This window comes from Talpa europaea (genome assembly GCF_964194135.1).
Source record: "Talpa europaea genome assembly, chromosome: 9".
In the NCBI taxonomy this organism is placed as follows: Eukaryota; Metazoa; Chordata; class Mammalia; order Eulipotyphla; family Talpidae; genus Talpa; species Talpa europaea.
Genome location: NC_140076.1, coordinates 33,842,726 through 33,864,833, shown reverse-complemented (window position 1 = coordinate 33,864,833; position 22,108 = coordinate 33,842,726). Strand labels below are relative to the sequence as shown.

Here is a 22,108-nt window from a genome sequence, read left to right as displayed (position 1 = left end):
GCATGTCTGACACAAGAAAAACTACATGCCCCAGAGTGCCCCGCGAAGAGAAGCGATGCCGGAAGTGTGCGCGCTAACAATCGCGATGGTTGGTTCCACCTCCTCTCGCCAGCTTAGGAGAATTTCCTAGACCCTGGGGTGGGGCGGGAGGCGGCAGTTTGGGGTGGGTCAGGGCGGAGCTGAGGAGTCTGTGGAGGCGGAAGCGGCGGCCCGGGGGGGCGGAGAAAGGGGCTGGTCCCGGAAGGAGGAGGAAACCCTGAAAAGAAAACAGCAACAAGCTGAGCTGCTGTGACAGAGGCAAACAAAATGGCGGCGCTGAAGGGGAGCCTCTGGTTCAGGGCCCAACTGGGGCTTCCGCCGCTGCTGCTGCTGACCATGGCCCTGGCCGGAGGCTCGGGAACCGCTTCAGCTGAAGCGTTTGACTCAGTCTTGGGTGATACGGCGTCTTGCCACCGGGCCTGTCAGTTGACCTACCCCTTGCACACCTACCCCAAGGTAGGGCCCGTCCAAACCGGGCTACAACCCTTCCCTTGGCCGCTCTCGCACAGCTCTGTCGATTCCGGGGACCTGGCTGTTGAATCCCCCCTTCAGCCGCTGTCTCCCACCTGTGTAGCCCCTGAATTTTCCCCCAATCCTATCCGCACTCTGCTCCTGCTGCAATAACCAGAAGTTTGTGCTGCACCTACCCTGTTAATAGGCCGGGGAGCACAAAGATGAGAAAAAGATAGCACCCCTTTCCTCTGGGAACTTGCGGGCTGCAAGGGCGATGATTATTCCTAGGGGGAAGGAGGAAACGGGTGATTGATGCGGGGTCCTCACCTTCAAGGAGAGTAGGGGGCGGCGGGGTGGGGAACAGCAGCAAATTCGAAAGCCCACAAAAGGTTAATTCATAACTCATGTTTACTGAGCGCCTCTTTAAGCCTAGAGCGCACAGTCTGTCTGTTCGGAGAGTCAGACAAGTGGACAATGCCACTCTAGTATGAAAGTGTTAAGGCGGCGGCCGAGGAACTGTGCGACGCCCAGGGAGGCTTTCCGCCTGTGCTGAATTACTGTGTGCAGAAGGCTGCCATTAGGGACTGGGTGGCTTAGAGGAGAAGCACTGATCTGCTTTCAAAGAATTTAACATTCAGTGCCGAAGACCGAGGGAATTCGTGGAGTGGGTTAAGAAATGAGCTTGCTGCAGGGAGGGATTGGTAAGGATCGGAAGGGATCTCGGAGTGACCCTATTTTCAAACCCACCCCCACTCCGTCCCACCCCAGCTACTGCCTTTCCCTTAAATTCCATTCCACTTCTCAGATTTTTTTCAGCTTCCCAAGAACTGTTTCTCCAACATTTTAAATTGCTTGGTGACTCCTCCACCCTTCCCATGTGTAACTTAGGTATACGTTCTCTTCCCACTACTCCCCGCCCCTTTTCTTTTGTTTGTGTTGCTGGTCGTTTGGTTCTCTTCTTTGCTTCATCTCCCTACCCACGCTGTTTGCTTAACCATGTGGCTTGTCGTCTTGATCCTCTCAGACTACGGAGTGACCGGAGAGAACAGGTCCAGTGACGTTTAGGATGTTTCTTTTTGGCAAGTGCTTTCAGGTCTTTGAAATGAAGTTTTCTAAATTCTGTCACTTCCCATGTGTCTGTTTACCGCTGGGTTTTACAATGCATGAGGATTGTCAATTTTCAAGAAAAGGCAGGGGAGAAAAGATTATACTAAAATTTCCAATCAAGTGCTAAAGTAGCAATCAAAAGAGAAAAGTGAGAAATTCTGACTTCTACACTTAAATCAGTGTATACTGCCCTAAATACATTATATTGTTTTCTTAAAAGGCTCTCATCATTAAGAGAGTTGTATGAAAAAAAAAAAAAAAAAAAAAGAGAGAGTTGTATGAGGAAACTAATTAATATTGATTAGGTCTGGAATTGGGTGGAGGCCGACTGTAATTCTAACATTTGGTTGTGGTGGGGTTTTTTTCCCCCTTTTTTGAGATTTTCCCAGCAAATTGGTAGTGTGAACCAGAATACTGGGAGGACAATTTGAAAGATAAACATTTCTGGGGCCATTAGGTACTTTCATAATAATCATTGCTTTCTAACAATTGATGTGAGAGATAGACATGTAAAATATATATATAATTTTTATTTAATCTTTAAAACTCTTTTCACCAAGAATTCTAAATCATCTTTCTCCTGTACTTCTTGGATTTAAAGTTTATAAACTGTCTATGTTAAACAATATGATGAGACATTTGCACCATTATCCTAATTCTCACAATCAACCTGCAAAATTAGGTTTTACATTTGATGAAATTGAGATTCTAAAATTTAACTAATCTGCCCAAGGTCACATCGCCTGGAGTTGTAGGAATTCAGTTCTAAAAACTGACTATGCTCTGCTGCCTCCTACTATAAAGTTGTATTAAAAATTATTTACTGATTTCTGTTGGTCCTCGCCCAGCTCCAAATTATTGTACTTTGTGGTTCAAGGAAAGATAATGTGTTATTAGAAATTAGATGAATCTACAAGCTCATATGGCCTCTTTTGGTCTGTTATTCGTAACGGGCAAATAGAAATCACATTTTAATGACTTTCAGAATTAATTATTTGTTGCAAGAAAGTCGCTATTTTAAAATTATATTTTAAATTACATTTCACCTTATTAACTCTTCTCAAAAATGCAATTGCATAATTTGTCTGGACCCAAATATAAGAGATGTGTCATGTTAATAAGAAAGCTGATTAGAGCCAGCCTGGTCATTTTTTTAGTAGAGGGTGGGCTCTGGGATTGTACTAACTTGGCTTCCATTCCAGCTCCATTTTTACATCTCCTGATTTAATTTTGTCAGCTGTCAAAAAACCTCAGACCTTGCAGAACTAATATAAGGGTTAAAGATAAATTTTGTGGCGCTATTAGCATGGTGTCTAATGCATGGCAACAGATAGTTATTTCTTCTATATGTCATTAAACCAGTTTGGTGTGTGTAGTATTAGTAGTGCTAAACAATGAGAATGGTTAATTTGACTTTACCCAGGATGAGAAGATGCTTGTAAAATCTTTAGGTAGTATCATTGGTTTCTTCCAATGATTTAACAGGAGCACCATTTCCTTGTACTCTAAATCATAGGAGTGACATTATATATAAGCTTGCCAGTAATTTGGGATGAATAGAGCTTAAAATATTCACTTAGAAATTTCATATTGTCTAGGGCAGGGAACACTTGGAATAAAGATATGATTCTTTTTTCTTTTTTTTGTGGGGGGGGGACCCTCGCCGGCGGCCGGGGAACCAACCGATGCTGCAGAGGCTGCAGGCACCTCACAGCCCAGCACTCAACCGCTGTGCCACCAGGGGAGGCCAAAGATATGATTCTTAATAGCTACCTATTGAGTGACTGCCCTGTGCCAGGTGTTGTATTGTTAGTACAGTGCCTGGCATATTGTGTGTGCTCATTAAATATATTATTAAATGCTGTGATGTCTATTTACTAGATGATATAGCATAATGTTAATGATGTTATGTACATAAATATATAATCCTCATATTTAAGAATGAGTATTGCATCTGTTTTACAACTCAGGAAGCTGAGGCTGGGAAAGATTGTCACTTGTCCAAGGTGGTACAGAATAAATGGTGAGGCTGAGCTTCAGACCAAGGCTGATTCCTGAACCTAGGCTCTTTTCACCATGCCATGCTCTCTTCTGAAAAATAGCACTGGAGTGTTTATTGGGTTAGTTAACAAAAGAAAACATAGCTGAACATAAAATGAGCTCAGACTTCCTCTGTGCAATGTAAGGAAGTATATGGTGCTACAAAGACATAAGAAAAGTCTTCCACTGCTTTACAAAGCCTACAAAAGATACTCAGGTATGAAATTTATCTTCATTGTAAAAATTCTTTCAATTTCATCTTAGCAATAGATGCAACTAGAACTGAGGTCCAAAAATGTAATACCCTCAAAGATGTATAATAGAGCTTAATATTATTGTTTAACATTAGACTGCAGCCATCTCTTCTTGATGGATTGTTGCTGCTGCATAATTTTTACTAATCCTTATGCTGGAGAGAAATGCATACCTATGTATTCCATTGGTTGCTAACTGGTATATATATGCACATGCTGTTTCCTTCCTTATTAGGTGCCTGCCAGTTTGTATACAGTGGACCACACAGTAAGTTAAGGGGGCTCCCTGACTTGCACTTATTTGTTTCATCAGAGAAAGGTTGTTGAAGACATTAGTCTTATTAAGCAGTCACCAGTAAAGAGGAAGCTGTGCTATTCTGAGATCCCACATATATACAATGATGCCTTTAAACATTATGTTCTACTTTTAAAATCTTTTGCTATGATTAACACTACTACTATTTATTGAGCACCTTCTTTGTCCCAGGTACTGTGCTAGAAATAGCTGTCTTTCAGTGTTATTGAGGAGTTTGACGAAGAATTATCGTCTTTCATGATGAGAAAGCTGAAATTTAGATAATAAAATAACTTAAGAGAGTTACTTACCTAAAAGATTTTAATCCAGGTCTAACTGATTCCAGTGGCCTTTCCCATACATCACACTGTTTATTTTCAGTAAGCCAGGTTTTTAAAATCCTTTCATGTAAGCATTTGCATACATGCATACCTATTTTCTAGGGGCCTCTGTGGTACCATTCCCAATGTGAAGCTAGACATGTAACTTTTCTGGATAAGCCTGGTGATTTTTATATTTATGTGGCAGATGCATTGTACCATTGGTACTTTCTTACTCATTTCTACCTCTGTTAAAGTTCTTCTGTTCCTATTTTTATTTTCAAAATTTTTCTCACAAAATATAACCACAGAATATGGGGAGAAGATGATGTTTTTACTCACTAGACTTATTTCTTGTGTATTACTTTTAAAATAAGAAACCAAAGTCTCTTTCTATGGCAAAGGTTCTTAGATATTACCTGGTTCCCATCATTTTTTCCCCTTTTGACAGCTTATAATAAACCCTACTAACTTTGCTTTCTTTTTGATCTTTTTTTATTTGAGGGGAAAAAAAAGACTATTTTTTTTGGTAATCCTCCCTGTTCTTGAATTCTCTAGGAAGAGGAATTATACGCATGTCAGAGAGGTTGCAGACTGTTTTCAATTTGTCAGTTTGTGGATGATGGAATTGATTTAAATCGGACCAAATTGGAATGTGACTCTGGTAAGATGCTACTTTAATGACATCAGCAGTATATAACAGTGGTGTTTGTTGTTGTTGTTAGCATTTATTATTTTTATTTATTGTATAGAAGAACTGGGGGGGTAGACCTCAGGTGGGGGATGGGTGTGAGAGGATTCACCAGAGACAGAGTGGGGAGCAGAACAGGCAGTTTTACTGAAATGCACTGCTGAGGGGAGCAGCAGGTGAGACAGGGGAGGTCTGCTGCACCATGTGGGTTAGCTCCCAGGCCAGGGATTGAACTCAGGCCACTGAGGTGATAATGCTGGGACTTAGCCCCTCGGCCACCAGGGAGGCCCAATAGTGGTGGGTTTTTTTTGAGTTGTGTTATGCTCTTTATTTTCCTCAGAACACACAAACATACTTTTAAACTAATCATTCAACCTATTTTAATTGTTATGAAGTTAGAGTATTCGTAGCTGCTAGAAATTTCATGGGCTTTAAATTTCTGTTTGTTGAAATTATTTTTCTTTTTTATACTGTAGATAGGACACCTTTGTTTAATTAAGCATTTGACTTAGAAAAATGTAGTAATAATTACCCTACTCTTAATTCATCACCACCTTCTTAGTGGTTAGTATAATTTTCCTGAGCCTTTCAATATAGGGCAGTTGACTTAATTCCATGTTTTTATGGAATCAGGCCTTTGCTCAGTATTTAATAATGTGCTCTTTGTGGATCATGTCAATGAAAGAGTAACTGACATCTTTTTCATCTCTTAAACTGCTTTTCTTACTTCTTGCTGAAGATGTGTTTAAGAAAAGAAATCAAGTCAAAATTGGCATCTAACTTTTTAAAAATAATATCATGGGAATTTGCTCCATTCATTACATTACACTGCTTATTCAGTGTAACAGGAAGTACCTTTCTTCCTATCGCAATGCTATGAGTGACATCTGGTCTCCGTGATATCATAACCTTATTTTTTACTTACCAGTGTCTTAACTGACCATCTTTGTATGTGCACAATGCTACTCAGTTTATTATCTAACACCTTTGAGAAGTGTATTAGAGATGCATGACTGAGTTGGAAAGAAACTTAACATTATTATAGTGAAGTGTTATGTTACAAGAAAGAAATGGTTCGAGTGAATCTGGTAGAAACCCATTCCAACTTTAGAATCACCTGCCATAAAATATTTTCTAAGTTCAGTTTTCTCAGAATTTAGGGTTTTGGACTGATTGCTTTGTTTTATTTTTCCCTTGCTTCTCAACTAAGTGATTATATATTTGTTTAATTCACTAAAATATTTCTTGAAGTAGGTGGTGGCATTGCCAGGGTAGACACATAGAAATCAACAGTCAGAGAGGTTGGAATACCTCAGCCCAGATTACGTACATAACCAACAGATAATGGAGCCAAAACTGTAAGATGGCCAGTCCAATGTTTTTTCCATTGTGCAAAGCTTGGCTATAAGTATCCCCTCATATAAATGACATCATGTAAACAGAGCCTGAGTGTGTAATTATTACATTTATACAATGAAATATTTGTCAGAGGTAGAAGATGTGGGGTTTTATTAAAATAATACATTTACTACCATTACCAAGTTGGGAAATTCAAATTAATGTAATGCTTTTTAAATTTAAGAAATTTTCTTTATAAAATGCCAAATCCTTCCCTTTTCTATCCTCCTGCTCATATGTGTGCTTTCTCTCCCTCATAATTTAACTGTTTTTCTCTTACAGCATGTACAGAAGCATATTCCCAATCTGATGAGCAATATGCTTGCCATCTTGGTTGCCAGAATCAACTGCCATTTGCTGAATTGAGACAAGAACAAGTATGAAATAATATTGCCTTTCAGAATTGCATGCTTAGACTGTATTAAGTTGTACTGAAATATTTGTTGCCCACTGAGTCCACTTTAGTGTTACATTTTTTGATTGCAGTTTTCAGTAAGCAAATTATTTGTTTGTAAATAGCAAAGTTAATTGAATAGTTCCTACATAGAATGCTTTATTTTTGGAAGGTATGTTTAGATCCATAATCACATTTGTTTTTTCTCATGGTCCAATGAAGATGTCCCTATTTGCATATGAAAAAAACTGAGACTCAAGAGAAATTGATAGCTCATACTTGTTTTTGCCATCCCAACTGCCATTATTTTAACTCAAATCATCATCATTTCCTAGCTATATTGCTAAATAAGCTTCCAAACTATTTTCTCACTTGTAATGCCCTTTAGTCTGTGTCCCAATATTTTTCTAAATGGAAAGTTCATCTTGTCATTCTCCTATCTTATATATATTTCAGTAGATTACATTACAGATTTAAGTCTAAACCACTTATCACAGCCTGACTCTTGATTATCTTTCCTATGTCATCTCTTATAATTACATACCCCTCATACTTTATACTCCAACATGGGCAAAATTTCTTAATTTTATTAACTTTTGCGTTAGAAATATAGCTTCATGGTACAAAACTCAAAGGGTACAAAAAGTATATAGTGCTCCTGCCCCTGTATTTCTTAGCCACATTTTTCTATGTTAATGTAACCAGGATTACAGAGGTATTTTGTGCATGTACAAGGATACATGTATTCTTCTCTTTATAAAATATAAATATACATAAAGAATGTTTACTCATGTTTTTCACTAGATAATATTCCATTGTATGGTGTATCATACAACTTAAGCAGTTCCTTAATTGTGGACATGTAGTTTATTTCTAATCTTTTTCATTTATAAATAATGTTGCATATTTTATACATTTATGAGTATATCTACATAATAGAATCATAGGAGTAGAATTGCTGACTTAAGAGATAATGCGTTTAAAAAAAGAGAGATAATGCGTTTTTAATTTTGAAAAATAGAGCAAGATTGCCCTCCATGGAATTTGTACCAGTTTTTTAAATTGAAATATGATTCACATATTATAAAATTCACCCTTCTAAAGTATTCAATTCAGTAGTTTTAAGTATATTCATAGGTTGTGTAGCCATTATCGTTATCTAATTCTGGACCATTTTCATCACCCAAAAATAAATCTCATATCCATTAACAGTCACTCTCCTTTCCTCCTCCCACCAGCCCCTGGCAATGTATGCCACATTTATTATAGTTTCATTTGTGTTTCTCTTATTATGAGTAATATTAAACAAATTTCCTAACGTTTAAGAGCCATTTTTATTTCCTTTTCTCTTAATTGTGTACATACTATAAGTTTTTAATGCTTATAATTCATGTGTTATTTCATGCCTCTTTCTCCATGTCCCATCTACCTAGTGAGTCCTCTTGGCTTGGCTGTGGGCACGTGTCATTCCTTTGCGAATGTGAATTCCTTTGTGAACTACCTCTCACCTCCATTTTGAGTTAGGAGTCTCTCCCTGTATACACATTATCACCCTTTCTTTAACCTCTGTCCTATGTAGATGACACAGATTAAGCACAGGTATGCATTGATGAATAAAACATACATGTTCCCTGATATCTTCACATTTCTAGTCTCAGTGAAATACTTGTTCAATGAATTAATCAATGAAAGATTTCACAGCGATTAAGAGGGAATACTGGATCATGAATACAGATCTTCTGATTTTAAAAATTGCTCTCCAGTACCCATAATGCCTCTCTTTTGAAACATAGCTGAATCAAAGCTATTCCTAGAGTTCAACATAAAGTACCCATATTTGTGCTCTAAAGGGGTCCACTTCTACTAAGTCAGGAAATCAGAATTGGAAGGTAGAAGATACCAATTAATGTTGAAATGTTATCAATAGCTTACTATATGTATTTAGCCCTTAAATGTTCTCATCCTACCTGGTTATAAGATGTCTCTCATTTTATGTGTATATTCTTTTGATTGGTTTTTTTTCCTTCCTCTTTTTCATTGATGCTCATGATTTAATTTTTTTAAAGATTTATTTCACTCATTTATGCATACAAGACCTGGAGTGTAGGCCAGAGGTACGGGGGTGCGAGAGGATTCACCAGAGACAGAGTGGGGAGCAGAACAGGCAGATCTACGGAAATACACTGGTGAGGGGAGCAGCGGGTGACAGGAGAGATCTGCTGTGCTATATGTGGGTTCGCTCCCTGGTCAGGGATCCAACTCATGTCTCAGCTTGATAGTGCTGAGACTTTAACCCTTGCACCACCACGGAGCCCGAATACCATGATTTATTTTAAATTAAAGATGAGCATGGTATTATTTGACCTCCCCCTTTTGCCTCCTTATTTGTTAGTCCTTATTTAATTAAATCTTAAGATTCACCACATTTTTTAGACCTGATTTAAAAGCCTGTTATTCTGATAGAGGTAACAAGTAGCTTCTAAATGTGATGGTAAATTAAAGTAGTCAGAGATTTTAGCTTTATCATAGTTCATTCGTGCAGATAACTGTTTACCCTAATGCTAATGATTATAGTAGATTAACTTAAGGTTTATATCCTGTTCCAATATGAGTTTGAAGAGTCTTGAATATGTTGCTTTTTTTAAATATACATATATAAAAATAATATATTTCTCATGATTTAATTTTTTAAGCTCATGTCCCTGATGCCAAAAATGCATCTACTCTTCCCTCTAACTTTGGTAAGGTCATTCTGGAGTGACATGATGGATTCTGCACAGAGTTTCATAACCTCTTCATGGACGTTTTATCTTCAAGCTGATGATGGAAAAATAGTTATATTCCAGGTGATGACTGGCTTCATAGATTCAACTAAATGCCAAAAGCCATAAATGTGTTATGTCTTAAATAAATGTCTTTTCATAGGGCCATGTGCTTGATCACTTACAAATATTTATCATCACATAATTATTTGGGCCACATAAAAACATTGAGCATCAGGAACAATGTGATTTACCTTCCCTTCTGCCGTTTGGATGCCAATCTAAAGCCCATTGATATTTATCTAACAAGAACCCTGAGTCTTCTAAATTTTATAATGGTCAAATTAATATAATGAAATCTCTAGATATGTGAGATAATAGTAATTAATATGCTTTAAATATAAGTAGTGGATGTATATATCATGAGTAGATATGATATGGCATAATGTTAATTATTTACAGTGCTTTTCATCATCTCTTACAAGAAAACTTGTTGAAAGAGCATATTGCTTCATAGAGAAGTAATTTTCCCTCATTTTCTGTGTGATGTTATTTCTTGGAAGTTCTCATGTGCTAGGCATTTTACATATAGTCTCTCAAATCTTCAAAGAACTTCATAAGATTGTATTATCCTTATTTTATTGATCAGGAAGCCAAAAGTCTAATTTGTTTAAGGTCACCTTGCCAGTAAGTAACAGAGTTAAACTTCAAACTTGGGTCATTTTAGCTCCGGAATTCAGATGGTACCCTATGATGTAGTCCTCCTTTTAATTTGGTAATTAAATTCCTCAAATTTACCAGCTAACAAATTATGGTGTAGACCTGTCTTTCTTTCAGGTAATAATTAAAGGAAACCTTTTAATTGTTATTTAATGACTTATTAAAAGACTAGTGTGTGATTTTTTTTTTTTTGGTAGTATCCTGGTCTGTATTTAATTTGGTAATAAGTAAAACACAAATAGAATTTTCTCTCTTTAAATTTATGAACAGGTTCTATAGCCTAGAGCTATAAGTTAAAGCTTAAGTTGACTCTTAGAGGAGAGCCCTCATTCATTACTAATTAAATGTGAGTTTAACTCTTTCAAAGGTTTTGTCTGCTTGATTATAACCAGGATGAAGAAACCCCCACTCCAAAGGATCAGTGCTATAATAAAAATGTAAAGTATGAGATGTTTAGCTGAAATTTATGAATTACTCATACTTATGGAAGAATGGGCTGTTTCAGAAGAAAAAAATAGAGATAATATGTGTTTAACTAAAAATTTTGGCAGTCTTCTAAATTATTCCTGATCAACTAGAATTAGAACTTATTCTTAGAGGGTATGATATTTAATGCAGTGTGTAGTAATTTGTGCCTCTTTTCTCTATTTTTTTTTTTTAAATGTTGTCAGGAAGATAAACTGACTAAATAATTGATGCCAGAAATCTGTCTGTTTCATTGGATCTGATGTTTAAGAAGTGCAATTAAAATATATTGTGGTTAATGTGTTTTATTTTTTTATACCATGCTTCTGTTACTTTTTCTCAATTTGAATGTTTATAGAGATGATGTGTTATAGAACTTGCTACTTTTCTGAAAAAAGCTCAAAAAGTACAAATGACTTAATTGCTTTCATTATCATTTTAGTCTAAGCCAGAAATCCAGTATGCACCACAGTTGGAACAGGAATCTACAAATTTGAAAGAATCATCACTAAGCAAAATGTCCTGTAAGTCTTATTTTAAGTAACTTAGCAAAAAAAAATTATCGGTCAAATCTGGTTGTGGTAGAAGCACAACATTGAATGTTTTTATGGGAATGAAAGGTAAACAGATAATTTCTAAAATGTTGGTCTCAAACTTTAATATGAACTAAGATCTGGAGATCCTGTTAAAAAATAGATTGCTGAGCCCCATCTCCAAGTTTTCAATTTACTAGATCTGAAATAAGATCTGACAATTTTTGTTTCTAACAGGTTCCCAAATTTCATTGATGTTACTAATCTGGGGACCACACTTTGAGAACCATTATTTTAAAAACACTTAATTGCTTTCAGGGATGTTTGAGAGTGAACTTGAAATATTCTGATATTTCCCAATAAACTAACCAAATAGTGAACTACCCCAAAAGCAAGAGTTCTTATTCTATTTTTATTTCTATGCTAGAAGTGAATTTTAACTTACAGGAATACTTAAAAAAAAAAAAAAGCTACAGCTGAGTTTACCTTTTAAAATGTACTAGTTGGGCCTCTTCTGGTGGCACAGCGGTTGAGCGCTGGGCTGCGAAGCTGCGCGCAGCCTCAGCAGCACTGGTTCGATCCCTGGCCGCTGGGCGAGGGTCCCACATGGTACTCAGAACTCTCCTGCCGCCCTCTGCTCCCCTCAGCAGTGTACTTCGTCACTCTGCCTGTTTTGCTCTCCGCTCTGGCGAATTCTCTCACCCTCCCGCACTTCTGACTGTACCCAGTGCTTGTATAAATAAATCTTAAAAATAAATAAATAAATAAATAAATAATTCTTTTAAATAAATAAATAAATAAAATGTACTAGTTTAGGGCCTCCCTGGTGGCACAGCGAATTGAGCGCCACACTTTGAAGCCGTCTGCAGCCTCTGCAGCACAGGTTTGATTCTGGGCCAGCCAGGAAGAAACCCACATGGTGTGGCAGACCTCTCCTGCCCCCTATTCCTTGCCCCCTATTCCCCTCCTTGCCCCCTATTCCCCTCAGTGGTGTATTTCAGTCAATCTGCCTGTTCTGTTCCCCACTCTGTCTCTGGTGGATCCTCTCACCCCCTAAATCTCTGTACTGCAGTTCTTGTATAAATAAATAAATCTTAACAATTAAGTAAATAATAAAAATTTTAAAAATGAAATGTACTAGTTTATACTGTATTTTAGATACTGATTTAATTAATATTCTGGTTATTTTGGTGAGTGGGGGCCTCCCCGGTGGCGCAGCGGTTGAGCGCTGGCTTGCGAAGCTGCCCGCGGCCTCTGCGGCACCGGTTCGATCCCCGGCTGCTCCCCGGCCACCGGAGGAGGGTCCCACATGGCGCGCAGACCTCTCCTGCCGCCCGCTGCTCCCCTCAGCAGTGTACTTCGGTCCTTCTGCCTGCTCTGCTCCATGCTCTGGCTCTGGTGAATTCTCTCACCCTCCTGCGCTTCTGACTGTACCCAGTGCGTGTATAAACAAAAAACAAACAAACAAATAAATAAATAAATAAAACATGCCTCTATAAAAAAAAAAATTATAAAAAATTATTTTGGTGAGTGGATAATGGTGGCACATAATGGAAGGCCACCTTTAATTTCAGAATAAACCAAATTCTACCCTTCAAATTCACATGTAATTAAAACGAAAGCATCAACATCAATAAGAATTTGGAAATAAAATAGCAAATCCATAATGTAGAATATCCATTTGATTTTTAACAATTCATTATAAAATATATCAGATTATATTTATAAAATCTAGTGAATATCTGTAAAGGATACATATCTAGAAGTAGTCACTTGAGACTAGCTTTTGAATTATAGGATATTATATAATCGTATGCTTTTTTTATTTCAGCAGATCTGCAGATGAGAAGTTCACAAGCACACAGGAATTATCTTGAAGATGGAGAAAGTGAAGGCTTTTTAAGATGCCTCTCTCTGTATGTATCTCTATGTTTATCGGAGATAAAATCTGACATATCAAAAAGATGCATTCCTTTGTAATATTTTAAATATTAACGGGGGCCTCCCTGGTGGCGCAAGAGATTAAGCATCACACTGTGAAGCAATTCGCAACCTCTGCAGCATGAGTTCAATCCCCTGCTGGCCAGGGTAAAACCCACATGGCAAGGGGCAGACCTCTCCTGTCTTGCCCGCTGCTCCCCTCAGCAGTGTATTTCAGTCAATCTACCTGTTCTGTTACCCATTCTGTCTCTGGTGGATCCTCTCACCCCCCGCATCTCTGGCCTGTACCCCCGCTCTTGTATGCACAAATAAATAAATCTTTAATAAATAAATAAATAAAATGATATTAACTGCTCAAAAATAAAAAAACTTTTTATTTTTCCCTACCAAACTTAATACTTTTGGATATTTCAATTTGTTTAAAAGGTAATATTCATACTACTTTAATAAAATCCAAGGAGTTTTTTTCATAATACAAAAGCATTCTTATATTTGTTAGAATACCTTGATTTATGTGAAGAAATGTACTTCTACAGACATTTAAATTAAGCTTTAATTTAATGTCTGAATAGTTGGGGTCCTAGTTTTGTATGCATAGACACACCTGAAGCTAAAGGAAATAGGTAAAGGTTATAGATAGGAGAACTTTGTCTTTTACACTAAGAAATGTCAACCTTATACCAGGAATTTTTTTTTAAAGATTTATTTATTTATGCATACAAGAGCTGGGGTATTGGCCAGAAGTGTGGGGATGAGAGGATTCACCAGAGACAAAGTGGAAGCAGAACAGGTGGATCTACTGAAATACACCCTTGAGGGGAGCAGTGGGCAAGACGGAGAAGTCTGCTGCAGCATGTGGGTTAGCTCCCTGGCCAGAAATGGAAGTAAGATATTGCTGAGACTTAACCCCTTGCGCCACCAGGGAGGCCCATATGCCAGGAATACTTAAAGATGGCAAGGGGGCAAGGGACCATGGGTAGGTAGGCATCATGAGTTTCTTTAACTCCTCCAAGGATTTTGATAAGTTTTCCCCCTAGCAACCTGGAAAAGAAGAAAGTAAGCTGTAACACTGACTGATAATTACATACTCTGTGTACTTGAGGCCAAGTACTTGAGTAGAGCAGTAAACAAGTACTTGCCCTCAAAATGTATGCTCTGATGGGTTGTTCTATCTCCAGTGTACTGCGGCAGTAGTCCAAACTGCATGTTTCATGTCATTTCTTGTGATAGAAATAGTTTCTTGTTAGGTTTTTCAGATATCATTATATGGAATCTAAAAATTAATATCTTTCACTGAAAGAAGTCTTAAAGACTGGGTGAGAAAATGAAATTTAACTTTAAATTTTCCCTTCCTTTCATTCCTAAGTTGCTTTTGATGATGTGCATAAAAAGGGCAGTTTGTCTTTGTCTGGCATATAGGATTTTTGTGTCGTTTGATAATTTTATGAAACCCAAGTAATCACCTACTCTTACTTACAGTTTATTCTCAATATGGTACTACCTGGAATGTTTCTGGTGACTTGTACTTTAACATTTTGTCATTGTATCTTATATTCTTTAACATCTAGCATTTTAGGTAACTTTATAAGTGTTTAACTTAGGAAACAAGTAACTTTATAACTACAGATTTAGTCCTTAGAAGTTTCTGACTACAAACATGAATTATTAAACTTTAATAAAAAGTATCCTTTTTTATACTTCTTCCCCCTCGTGATATCATTTGATTCTTAGAACAATATGCTGTCGTAAGTAGGTTGGTCAGAAAAGTGAATCAACCACCCTCAGGTTTTACATCCACTATGTTAAATTCAAACCTTTTTTTGTCATTCTACATCTTTTACTCATCCTATTCTCTCATAGCGCTTTCCTAAAAGGTCATGATTTTTCCCTGATAACATACAAGGTCACCTAACCAATCAGCGGAATCTGGTCTTCTGACTCCTGTTGCAGTGCTTCTTTTTATTAAACCTCATAGCCTCCAGAATGAAATTGAGGTCACGCTCATTTTTCACTTGCCATTTCTTTTTGGAAAGTCTGTTATATGCCAAGCAACTGTGTTAGGGACTTGAGACCAAAAGAAGCATGCTTAGTCTCTGCCTCTCTATAATTCTCAGGTCAAGTATGGTAGACAGACATTTAAACAATGAAACAACGCAGTTGATTATGTTATAATTGTTTTATATCATACACACATACCTGTCCTATACAGAGTACAAAGAGTATACCTAAGTCTTTCAGAGGTCTCAAAGGGAGGGATTTGCTGAAGAGATAGAAATAAATCTTAAATGATGAGTAGAGATTTTGGCTAGCTATAGCAAAAAATTTGTTTAAGACTTTTTCCCCCCAGCAATACTGGGTTCTTATTGAAAGTATAAAATATGTTTGAAGAGTCAGGAGAATCAGCCTGTGGACCAAACCAGGTAAATAGGAACTAAATAGAAGCAGTAAAATAATCAAGAGTACTTGGGAAGAGGCTTTCGTGTGAAAGGGAGAGGAGAGGACCAGGTTGGAAAGCTTTAGTAAATCAGCCAAAAAACTCTGAGGTCTGAATTAGGGCAGTAGAAGAAGGTAGGAGATAATGAAGATAGTTGAGAATCTGTGGGATTGTTTTGTTGTAGAAACTGAAGCAGATTGACTCTAAAATGAACACATTTTCTGGCTTAACTAGCTTTACTGTAATCTATCAATAGATATCACATATACCTTCTTGTTTCATGGAAGAATTCCTTGGTAGCTAGGTTAGGACTGGATTATGAAAAGAGTCTTTTCATTAAAAATATTTTTTACTCTATTGTCCTCCTAAATTGTAATACTTTTTAAAAGCATCATGTATAGGAGTTCCCTTCCTTTAGATGCAAGGTATTTTCCAAAGTCCATATCTTTTGCTGGGACACAGACTTTTTTCATAGCATGTTCAAATATCAGCAGCCCCGCAAGTGAATGGATTGTGGTGGTAAGTACAGATCTTTATTAAGTTAAGCACAGGTGTGAAAATTGGACTGCCTGTATTAATTACTCAGTTTTTAAGAATTAGATTCTTACGTATTTAAAAATGGCTTCTTTGTTTTCCATCTTTTTAAGTCTTAATTTATTGCTTAGCAAAGAATAGGTCAATTATGGAAAAAATATCTCCAGCTGCTGATTCTTGTAACTGGTCTTCTACCTTAGGATTTTTTTTTTAAGATTTATTTATTTATGCATACAAGAACTGGGGTAGAGGCCAGAGGTGTGGAGGGTGAGAGGATTCACCAGAGACAGAGTAGGGAACAGAACAGGGTGATTGACTGAAGTACTTGCTGAGGGGAGCAGCAGGCGAGACAGGAGAGGTGTGTCTCGCCATATGGGTTGCTCCCTGGCCGGCCTGGGATGAAACTCGTGCTGCAGCGGTAGTGGAGAGCTTCATAGGTTGGTCTTAACTCCTTGTGCCACCAGGGAGGCCCCTACCTTAAGATATTTTAATGAGGGCCTCCCCTGGTGGCACAGTGGTTGAGCGCTGGGCTGCAAAGCTGCCCGCAGCCTCTGCAGCACAGGTTCGATCCCCAGCTGCTGGCAAGGGTCCCACATGGCGTGACAGACCTCTCCTGTCTCGCCCAGTGCTTCCCTCAGCAGTGTATTTCATCAGTCTGTTCCCCACTCTGGCTCTGGTGAATTCTCTCACCCTCCCGTGCTTCTGACTGTACTCAATGCTTGTATAAATAAATAAATTTTTAAAAATATATATTTTAATGAGAACGATGTAACTATGGCTTTACTGAGATATGCTATAATGGGTACAGAATGCCTCATAATAGATGTGTTCTTTAAATTGAAATATAAGTAAATTGTGACAAATTAAATATTTGAAGTGTTCTAGAGAAGCTAATTTCTGGAAACCTGTTGAATATTTTTATAGTGCAAAGGATCACTTCATAATTTACCTATTTAATACCTTAACTCTGAGATAATTGGGTTTTCGTAAAGCATCATACACCTTGAAAAATATAGCATGCATATGATAATGTACAACTTATTGGATACTTTCATTTGTCTTATCTCATGTAGTAATTTTTAAGTAGTTGTTTTAATTTTATGTATTTGGCAGAACACCTGTATGGTTTTTTTAATGAAAATTATGTTTACAGAAACTTGAACAATGGGAGAAAAGATATAACATCACCCTAATAGCTATTACAGTATTTCCTTCTATAACTGTTTTTTAATAGTTTTAAAAGTAGTACACAAAGCTATAATTGTGTTAATTAATCTAAGCATAGAAGGCTAATTGCCTTTAATTATTAAAAATCTTCTATTTCTTACATTATCAAATTTGATTATTGGTCTTTTTCAGTAACTCTGGCTGGATTTTAACCACGACTCTTGTCCTCTCGGTGATGGTATTGCTCTGGATTTGTTGTGCAGCTGTTGCTACAGCTGTGGAGCAGTATGTTCCTGCTGAGGTAATTTAATTCTAACCTTTAGACCATTTGAAGACTGAACCAGATGATTCACCATTTTAAATGCCTATTCACTTAACTGGAAAAACAAGTTCTCTGTACTAATATAGTGACGGAAGATTTGGTGGTTTTAATCACACACATGAAGGTTGGCACACTTGAAAATTACAGGTTTGTAGCATAAGAATCACTGTTCCTAATTTTCTGTGATGCTAAAATAACTACCATGGGGACTGCTTGAGTAAAGTCTCTCTCTCCCCCTAGTTCTTGAAACTGAAAAAATTCTGTTCAAACAGCAGTTTCTGAGGTGACATGTAAGAGAGACTTATAGAAACACTAAAAGTTTTGAATAAATTGCCATAAACGTTAAGGTATAATTGCTGTTTTAGAAGCTGCAAGGCAGAAACATTCGATTTGAGTTAATATATCCTGGAATATAACTTAGAAATGAAAAACTGTTGTGACTTTGTTGGTAATTAAAATTTAACTGGCCCAAGCAGTGTAGCTGTTAAAATAAGGATTTTTGTTTTGAGGAAAGGCTATAATTTGATGATTCAACTTTAGTGTCAGTAAAGAAAGTTATTTATAGAACTAAATATAAGATAATGTCTGTTGACATCAAACACAAGTGAAATGAACTTTAATTCTCTTGCACCACCAAAGTGCAGTAGAAAAAGAGAGAAAAGAAGAAAGGAGGGAAATTAAAATAGAATCTGATAATAATTAGTGGGCATGTATGTAGCATGATGCTTGAACTACACTTACCTTAATAGAACTTTATTTTTTTTTTAAAGATTTATTTATTTATTTGTATAAACACTGGGTACAGTCAGAAGCGCGGGAGGGTGAGAGAATTCACCAGAGCCAGAGTGGGGAGCAGAGCAGGCAGAAGGACCGAAGTACACTGCTGAGGGGAGCAGCAGGCGGCAGGAGATGTCTGCACGCCATGCGGGACCCTCCTCCAGTGGCCAGGGAGCAGCCGGGGATCGAACCTGCACCGCGGAGGCTTCGGGCAGCTTCGCAACCCAGCGCTCAACCGCTGCGCCACCGGGGAGGCCCTTAATAGACTTTAAAGCTATGTTTTAATACATGATTTATACAAGAATGATTAATATACTTCATGTTTTTATTAGGATGATATGTAATATAGGCTGCTATATAGGCAGGATAATATTGATCACTAGCATTTATATAGTTCTTTAAAGTTTACAAGTATTTTCATATATCTTACATTCTAGCAATACTCTACAGCAGGTTTTATTATTCATAATATAAATGAGTAAACAGGTTTACAAAGTCTACATAGCCTTCCTGGGATTTCACAGGTCTGAAGTTTTAAAAGTTAAGTATGTGTAAGTATTGAGGCTGGAGTTAAGCTCCTGTCTTTTGAATCAGAACTCCTGTTTTTTTCATGCTACCATCTTTATGGCTGATCAGGTGTATAAATGACACAAATAATGAATGTTTAAAATCTTAAGGAAAGCAGAGACTATGTGTTGAGATTGTCAGATAAAGCTTTTAGGTAATGGGGGTCTTGACCTGAACTTTGAAAAGTGGGTAGTAAGGTTTGGATTAGCAGATAGAAGAAGGTGAACATGTCCCCCTCCAAACAAGCTAACTATTGGGGAAGGACTTTAAGGAACTGGCCTGATTAAAAGAACTTGAATTAGGAAAGTAAGCCAAATGGATAAAGTTGGATAGGGTTAGAAAGAGCCTTAAATTGTGGAAGTGTTAGAGCATGGGTAAATCTCTATAGAATTCATTTATCATGTGAATACTGCTGTATTACCTACTTGTGCTCTGGTTTAATTCTGATGTCCATATTTTAATCATTCTGTTGTTCCTGATAAAACTGAAATTATCCTTTGCCTATTACTTCTTTTTTAGCTACCCATGTATTCTGAATCCTCATGGCAACAAAGTTACGAAGCTATAGTAATAAATCTTTGTTGATCTACCACCCTTTAGCACTTTGTTAGATCCTTAAATAACACATATCATTTTCCAAACCTGTGTTAAGTTAAACATTTAGTAGCAGAGAAACTTACTCATAGGGGAGCTAAGATCATAAAGGGCTTAATCATTTAAGGCATCAGACATTCAGAATCAGTGTTTTTGATATGTACATACTAATTCCATTTAAACCGGACCAGATTTTTTTGGTACTCAGTTATTATACTTCTAAGTATTTTAAGTTAGGACAGAGGGAAATTTTCTTTGGCATTCCCCTGGAAACTGGATTCACCTATCTGTAACACTGAGTAAAAGTATCTCCATTCCTTGGGAGAAAATACTTGCATACCATACAACTGATAAGGGACCGATATCAATGATCTACAGAGAGCTTATACAGCTCAACAAACACAAAGCAAACAACTCTGTCAAAAAGTGGGCAGAAGAGCTAAAAAGATACTTCTCCAAAGAAGAAATGCAAATGACCAATAGGCATATGAAAAAATATTCACCATTACTTACAATCAGGGAAATGCAATCAAAACCACTGAGATACCACCTCACACTGGTGAGAATGGCACATATGAAGTCAACTGGCAATAATAAATTCTGGCAAGGATATGAAGAAAAAGGAGCCTTCTTACACTGTTGGCAGGAATACAAACTGGTCCAATCACCATGGAAAGCTGTGTGGAGGGTCCTCAAAATACTAAAAATGGATCTACCATATGACCTAGTGATTCCACTCCTAAAAATCTACCCAAAGGACACAAAAATACTAATCCAAAAGGAAACCTGCTTTGCTTATTGCAGCACTATTTGCAATAGCTAAAATATGGAAACAGCCTAAATGCTACAAAACAGATGACTGGATCAAGAAGATGTGGTATATATACACAATAGAATACTACTCAGTGATCAAAAAAGAAACTCATACCATTTGCAGCAACACGGATGGAGCTGAAAGGGATTATGTTAAGCGAAATAAGTCAGAAGGAAAAAGAAAAATAGCAGATGGTTTCACTTACAGGTAGAATATGGGGACAACGAACAAAGGGTCAGGAAAAAGACAAAACTTGTAGGCAAACCATAGATCTGAGGCACACAGCAGGACAGGAGGAGGGAGAGGGGTCAAAAGCGGGAAGGGAAGAGCATAGGGACTATGGTGATGGGTCATGGGTGCTGTGGTTGTGGGAGAATTATGGGACTCACCTGAGGGGAGAAATCAAATATTGTACAAAACGGAGCAATGTAAGAAATTTAATGCTTTTTTTTTAAAAAAAAGTATTTCCATTTGTGAGGCTGTTTATAGAATTTTTTTTACCAAATTCCCCTAGATTAAATTGTTTTTTAAAACTTAGGTTCCTAAATATCCAACTTGCTAATGTGCATCGATATTCTTTTGCAGAAGCTGAGTATATATGGTGACTTGGAATTTATGAACGAACCAAAACTAAACAAATATCCAGCTTCTTCTCTTGTGATTGTTAGATCTAAAGCTGAAGATCATGAAGAAGCAGGACCTCTACCTACAAAAGTGAATCTTGGTCATTCAGAAATTTAAGCTTTTTTTTTTCAAAGATATATGTATTAGACATCTAAACTTCCATTCTTCATAGAGCTTTGTAAAGTGGTTTCATTGGATATAGGGCTTAAAAATCACTATAAAATGCAAATAAAGTTACCCAAATCTATGAAGACTGTATTTGCTATAACTTTACCTGTAATTTTTTTCTAGTAATTTGAGAAATAGATATTTGGGATTGTATTTTTATTTTACTTAATAGCTATAGCTACTTTAATTATTATTTTCATTGGTTTTGTGTGTTTCCTTTCTTAGCAAATGTATGAGCTGATCATTTTTCTTCTCTACCTTCTACCATGATACCTCAGTCACCTTAATTAGTCAAAATACGCACGGGGATATGATGCTTCTGCTCAAAAATAACCCATAACCTGTAAATTGAAATTTACCAGAGAATGTCCTTTAGTGACACTATTTTCAGTTGTATTGAATTGAAAGCATTAAAATTTTATTTGAATAATTATGTGCTTAAATGTGAGTTAATACACTCCTGGTTTCCAGATCTTTTGTTTTACTCCTCCCCAACCGAAAAATATTATATTCTATGTCTGTTGTTACAGGATGATTAGGCAACAAATTGAAGCACAAATGATCCTCTCAGAAATGTATTTTACGTTGTTTCTCACAGGCTATAGATTTCTGTTGGATGAGTCTTTCCAAAGCTCCCCACTCTGTCTCTGGTGAACCCTCTTCCCCCCCACGCACACATACACCTCTGGCCTATA

At 37.1% G+C, this 22,108-nt stretch overlaps 1 protein-coding gene across 5 annotated transcripts; it reads left to right on the top strand.

The window, feature by feature from the left end:
* Positions 1-306: 306 nt before the first annotated feature.
* On the top strand, positions 307-21,425 carry TMEM59 (transmembrane protein 59; the record flags this gene model as incomplete). 5 transcript variants are annotated; one of them, XM_084243744.1, is made up of 9 exons in its annotated part: positions 307-495; positions 4,129-4,161; positions 5,067-5,172; positions 6,880-6,974; positions 9,685-9,837; positions 11,381-11,462; positions 13,306-13,387; positions 17,740-17,848; positions 21,207-21,425. In XM_084243744.1, 9 exons carry the CDS (start codon positions 307-309, stop codon positions 21,360-21,362), a joined length of 1,005 nt encoding a protein of 334 aa, XP_084099870.1. In that variant the 3' UTR covers positions 21,363-21,425. The 5 variants fall into 5 exon arrangements, with proteins under 5 accessions (XP_084099870.1, XP_084099869.1, XP_084099872.1 ...); XM_084243743.1 differs by having other exon boundaries at positions 13,303-13,387; XM_084243746.1 differs by lacking the exon at positions 4,129-4,161.
* Between the last annotated feature and the right edge of the window lie 683 nt (positions 21,426-22,108).